At 39.5% G+C, this 6,032-nt stretch overlaps 1 protein-coding gene across 1 annotated transcript in view; it reads left to right on the forward strand.

Annotated features, from left to right (window-relative positions):
• Positions 1–126: 126 nt before the first annotated feature.
• LOC107086016 (methionine aminopeptidase 2-like) overlaps positions 127–6,032 on the forward strand; it is a 16,444-nt gene continuing 10,538 nt past the window's right edge. The window contains exons 1-9 of the mRNA XM_015376736.1: positions 127–274; positions 803–934; positions 1,136–1,198; positions 1,645–1,747; positions 1,931–2,092; positions 2,641–2,822; positions 4,729–4,823; positions 5,705–5,801; positions 5,904–6,007. Coding sequence (XP_015232222.1) covers positions 127–274; positions 803–934; positions 1,136–1,198; positions 1,645–1,747; positions 1,931–2,092; positions 2,641–2,822; positions 4,729–4,823; positions 5,705–5,801; positions 5,904–6,007 — 1,086 coding nt within the window. The remainder of the gene's footprint in view (positions 275–802; positions 935–1,135; positions 1,199–1,644; positions 1,748–1,930; positions 2,093–2,640; positions 2,823–4,728; positions 4,824–5,704; positions 5,802–5,903; positions 6,008–6,032) is intronic.

Genomic DNA, 6,032 nt, shown 5'->3' on the forward strand with positions numbered 1-6,032 from the left:
GTAAAAGGTGCATGAAACTTAAGAAGTCACATCTGGCCAGCAGTGACTTTTTCTATCCTCTTTGGCCACTTGGAGGCTCCCGGCAGCCTTACTATGCGTCACTTCGCCTCTCTTCAGTCGTTGATCATGGCGGAGCCGGAGCCACAGCGCGAAGTAGAGCCTCAACTTCTCAATGGAGGCGACTTGCAAGACGAGGAAAGAGAGGAAGCGGACCCCTGCGAAGCTGTGAAAAAAAGGAGAAGAAAGAAGAAGAGGAGCAGGACGCAGGTGCCAGGTGAGACGCGTCACTTTGGAAGGAATGCAGCGCAAAAATGTGTCCTCCTGTTTATCTGGATACGGGACAGGAGAGTTTTCAACCTTTTTTTTTCTTTTTCTGAGGGTGACACTCAATTTTAAAATAAAAAAAATGTAATAATAGGCTTTATATTTCCTTCAAAGTTGCAAAATGAGGGGTATAAGAAGATATATAAGATGGATGAGTTTCATTTACTGGAAGCAGCAACAGTTCAGTGCAGGAAGAAAGTAAAAGATGTCACTGATACCTGCAACATTTTTATTATAAGGAGGGAAAAAAATCATTAACACAACGCCGAGCTGCATTTGCTGCATTATATTGCATGTTTATTCCACACAGCACTTAACAGCATAATGCTGCAAGGTACATATGCCCTTGAACATAAAGACTAGACTGTCAAGAAATTATTCACAGGCTCTGCCAAGTTCAAAACATAGTGTATGCACTTTCTTGAGATGAGCAACAAATAATGAACTGTGTGTGTGTGTGCACATGTATGCACAACAGTATGTGACTTTGCAGCAGGGACAAAGGAAGCAGAGGGGGACTGTGGAGAAGCTGGAGGTGTTGGTGAAGTAACAGCACAGCTGGAGCAGCAAACCTTGGAGGAGAAAGAGAGGCCTGAGGATGCAGAAGAAGGTATATCCTTCACCTCCAGTGATTCTAACATGCAGCTCAGGTGCTTCTGGAGCTCAAAGTGTGCTAAAAGTGCCACTGTGAGATTCAGCTGGCCATAACTGCCGCATGATTTTTTTTAAATTTGAGCGGACGCCCCAGGGAAAAATACGTCCATGCCATCAATATTCCCTTGCCTTAATAGCTGCATGATGCCTCCAACAGATGGTGATGAAGGGGAAAACTCAGCCGCCAAGAAGAAGAAGAAGAAAAAGAAGAAGAAAGGAGGTAAGGTGACTGGCTTTGACATAGAGGAAGGTATTATCATACAGCCGGTTAAACTTAGTGTCTCGGTAAACTGCTGAAAGCCTGGGAACTGATTGGTCATAATTGTTCACATAGTATATGTTTCATGTGATTTATCTTAGTTTAAGCCTGTTTATTAGGCTTAAACTAGGCTATTAGGAAAGAATCTGTTCTTTAGATAAAAATGTAAAATGTTTTCTCAGCCTCCTTTATGCTGAGAAGTGTTTTAAGTCCAGCACACATCCGACTTTTTAAAAAGTCTTTATTTATAATTAAAGAAAAAACTTTTCTTCACTTATATCAAACACATTATAATAATGTCTTAAGATAGATACTTTTATTTGTTAAAGGTTATTTGATCTGAAGCAGTGTTTGCCCTGTACCCCTCTTATTTCATCTTTTTCTACTTTTCTCTATCTGGGCCACAGTGAAGGGACAGACTGACCCTCCCTCAGTACCTATTTGTGAGCTCTATCCCAACGGGGACTTTCCAAAGGGAGAAGAGTGTGAATACCCCCCATCGAAAGACGGGTGTGTGACCTCCACACTTGGCCAAAAGACTCCTGCAGTGCCTAGTTTTTATTTAGGTCCCTTAACTTTACACAGAGACACATACACCTCTCTGCAAAAATGTTTTTGTTCTCTTCGACAGTTTTTGTGGAATGAGAAAATAATGAATTTCATATCTTCATGTGGCCACAAACGGCTTTTTAGGCGCAGCGCAGCGTGGCGGACGACCAGCGAGGAGAAGCGGGCAATGGACCGGGCAAACGAGGAGATGTGGAGCGACTTCCGGCAGGCGGCCGAGGCCCACCGACAGGTGCGCTCCTATGTCAGGAGCTGGATCAAACCGGGGATGACCATGATAGAGATCTGGTAAGAAACAAGCTGATAAAGCTGTCTTTAAGACCAATGTGCAACTATATTATAGTTTTTTTTATTGACTGTGCAATATTCTGTGCAATATGCTGACTGTGCAATATATGTGAATATAATAGGCATACCACTACCTCACCGTTGTTCCTTACCTAGTACACTTTAATGTAAAAGTTAATCCACCTGTATATAAGCCATCCTGATTGTACATATATCACCTCAAATCTCTGTGTCACTCCCTTGTATTTTTTATTTTTTATTTTCTATTTCTTATTTTTATTTTCATTGTGTGTGATACATGTACACTTGCACCTTAATTCTTATTCTTATCTTGATATACTGTATATACAGTGCTTGCTTGTTTATTCTTAATGCACCTTTTTCCTCCTTGTTTGCACCTTCTTTGCCTTCTATACCAATATGTGACCAGTGAATTTCTGCGCTGTGAGATCAATAAAGCTCATCTAATCTAATCTAATCTACCTAGATTAGATTAGATTAGATGAGCTCCCTCTAACTCCCTCTTTGCTGCTTTGGGTTTGCCTCAGTGAGAAGCTGGAGGATTGCTCCAGGAGGCTCATTAAAGAAGACGGGCTGAACGCCGGCTTAGCTTTCCCGACTGGATGCTCCATCAACCACTGTGCGGCCCACTACACCCCAAACGCAGGAGACCCCACCGTGTTGCGCTACGACGATGTCTGCAAAATTGACTTTGGAACACACATTAATGGTAACACCTATTTGATTACTCCTCCGGTGCTTTAGGAATATGATTATATTTTACACTAAGTGGAACAGAAGAATTTCAAAGTTCACACGACAATCATCACCAAGACTTCTTTAATGCGGTTTTANCTTTGCTGCTTTGGGTTTGCCTCAGTGAGAAGCTGGAGGATTGCTCCAGGAGGCTCATTAAAGAAGACGGGCTGAACGCCGGCTTAGCTTTCCCGACTGGATGCTCCATCAACCACTGTGCGGCCCACTACACCCCAAACGCAGGAGACCCCACCGTGTTGCGCTACGACGATGTCTGCAAAATTGACTTTGGAACACACATTAATGGTAACACCTATTTGATTACTCCTCCGGTGCTTTAGGAATATGATTATATTTTACACTAAGTGGAACAGAAGAATTTCAAAGTTCACACGACAATCATCACCAAGACTTCTTTAATGCGGTTTTACTGGCTTTGGTTATTTACACGGACGCAACAGTGACTGCTGCTGCGTAACGTCCACACTTGCACGAAGCCAGCCAACAATGCACGTCGGGAAACGTTAGCCTTTAGATGCAAAACCACATCATGCACCGCAACATATTTTTGCTAAATATTCTAAAAAAAAATTCTCCAAATATAAGAGGAACATCATAGTTTGGTTTAAAGAAAGCATTTTAGTTTTATTAGAATTTAGTTTGTTGCAAGGATTTTACAGTTTGAAGAAATAGAAAATGACACCATATGCGAACCGTCACAAGGCTGTGCACGACAAGGAAGGGCTATATAAACTGCATGCATAATTTAGAAAGTTAACATTGTATTACTTCTTGAGCTCTTTGAGTTATTTACTGTCACAAGTAGGTTTTTTGGCTGGAGAGAAAGTGTTGGTGACGGTATGATTTAAGGAGGGCCGGCCGTCGCACGCTGAAATTAGGACCGGCCCACTGGGCAAATGCCCAGAAGTACAGATTGCATAAAAAGTTTAGCATACATTTGTGATGAACCCTTTTTGTTTTGCAATCCCTAAATAAAACCAAATACAGGGGAAACAGGAAATGTAAGGTTATTAAGAAAGACAGATGCTCCATTTTAGCAATCTTAAACATAAACCCAGAACTACACTAAAATAGTTTAGATGAAAGATATTCAAGAGTTGCAATGATCTAGGTAAAGTCTAGACCTAAATAACCTAATTGACACTGTGACAAGTAGGGCTGAAACAATCAGATTAATCGTGATTCATTGATTATTGAAATAATGGTCAACTAATTTAGCAATCGATTAATCTTTAATTGGAGTGTAGAGACTGTAAAACATGCCTGGAGCTGACAGAGGAAAACACATTGAGCAGTAATTATGCCAACATTGTAAAAAATAAAAAAATATCTTAACATTTTGCATTTAAGATAAAAAAAAATATGTCTCTTTCAATATGCGCTATCCAGAACTCAAGTGGAAAAGTTTGAGTTTCACCTGGTTTCATTTTATAAAAAGCCTTCTTTAAGGAATCTTTGGCTCTCCGATTATTAATCAAAAAAAATAACTTAGAGATTAATCAATTTGCAAAATAACAGTTAGTTGCAGCACTAGTGACAAGGCTTTAAAACTAAACACTCTAAATTCAGTCTAGTAATGGGAAGAATGGGAGAAGAATGTTAGAGGATAGATGTGCACATCATAGAGATGCACTCTAAAATGCTTGGAAGGAAATGTTCTGCAAAACATTGAGTGGGACCATGTCTTTAAATGAGCAAAAATGGTTCTTTATCCTTTCCTGTTTATTCTACAAATACCAATAATGTTCACAGAGCGCTCTAAACTGACACAATATAAATAAATGTTTTGACTTTTTAGCCAATTGATTATTACATGGAACAGGGGAGTAATTATTTTAATCATTTGTTTTTCCTTTCAGGACGAATAATAGACTGTGCATTCACCGTCACTTTCAATCCAAAGTACGACAGACTTCTGGAGGCTGTGAGAGATGCAACCGACACTGGAATAAAGGTAACAGTCCCACCCTCTCATTTCTGTTGGTCTTTTTTTTTTTTTAATATAATGAGACAAACAGATACTTATCATCAGAGAGAATGTATTTGTCTTCCCAGCATATTTACAGAAATCTTCTAACCTAGACAGAGTTTCAGCCTCTAAGGCAGGGGTCACCAACGTAGTGCCCGTGGGCACCAAGGGGCCCTTAAGGACGACATGGGGTGCCCTCAGCATCTTTCGAAAACAGAACAATTCACCAGTGGACTAAATCTGAAATGTTATTTTTTACTGAAGCTCTTATTTTGAAGCATTTTATCATATCACTAAATTAGAACATTTGAGGATTTATATGGATTTCGTAATGAGAATATCTAAAAGCAAATTACAAATGAAAAGAAACAATAGAAATATGTTTATTATCTATGAAGTTCAGGTGAACGCCGGCTCCTCTAGTTCATGGGTCAGTATTGGTAGCCCATCCTATGACCCAATCTATTACTATAGTATTCCTGTTTATTTATATAAAAATTACGTTAAACAGTAACAGGGTTTCCGGGGGTCATAAAAAATTACTAAAAGTCAATACATTTTTTTCTTTTTTAATAAGGCCTTAATTTTCATAAGAATTAATTAAATTTCAGACAGACGGATATAAGCTACTAAAATCATAACCTCCTTGGCGGAGGGAATTATTATGGCTATGCCAATAGATTAGTAGTACCTTGGAGTAAAAACTAAGTATCTAAGGTTACAATAAATTTGGCCCTACTACTGTAGGAGTAAATACTTTTTGACTGAGGATTTAAATTGTATTATGTGACTGTATTAATGAAAGTAAAAGTTTTAAGCTTTAAAATGTCTCCTTCTGAGTACAGTGATTATTGGGTCTCTCCTAGTGTGCTGGAATAGATGTGCGTCTGTGCGACGTCGGTGAAACCATCCAGGAGGTCATGGAGTCTTATGAAGTGGAGATAGATGGGAAAACGTATCAAGGTAAAAGCAGCCTGATGGTTTGTTTTCCCTCTCAGGTCGGCCTCTGCTTTAAACTTAATAATTACATTTGTTTTTTGTTGTTATTTCTTTTTTTCTTGGCAGTCAAACCAGTCAGAAACCTTAACGGCCACTCGATTGGACAGTACAGGATACACTCAGGGAAGACTGTTCCTATTGTGAAAGGTGGAGAGGCAACCAGGATGGAGGTTTGGATTCAAACAATTTCTCTAA

Source organism: Cyprinodon variegatus, unplaced genomic scaffold (genome assembly GCF_000732505.1).
Source record: "Cyprinodon variegatus isolate N-32 unplaced genomic scaffold, C_variegatus-1.0 Scaffold140, whole genome shotgun sequence".
Taxonomy (NCBI): domain Eukaryota; kingdom Metazoa; phylum Chordata; class Actinopteri; order Cyprinodontiformes; family Cyprinodontidae; genus Cyprinodon; species Cyprinodon variegatus.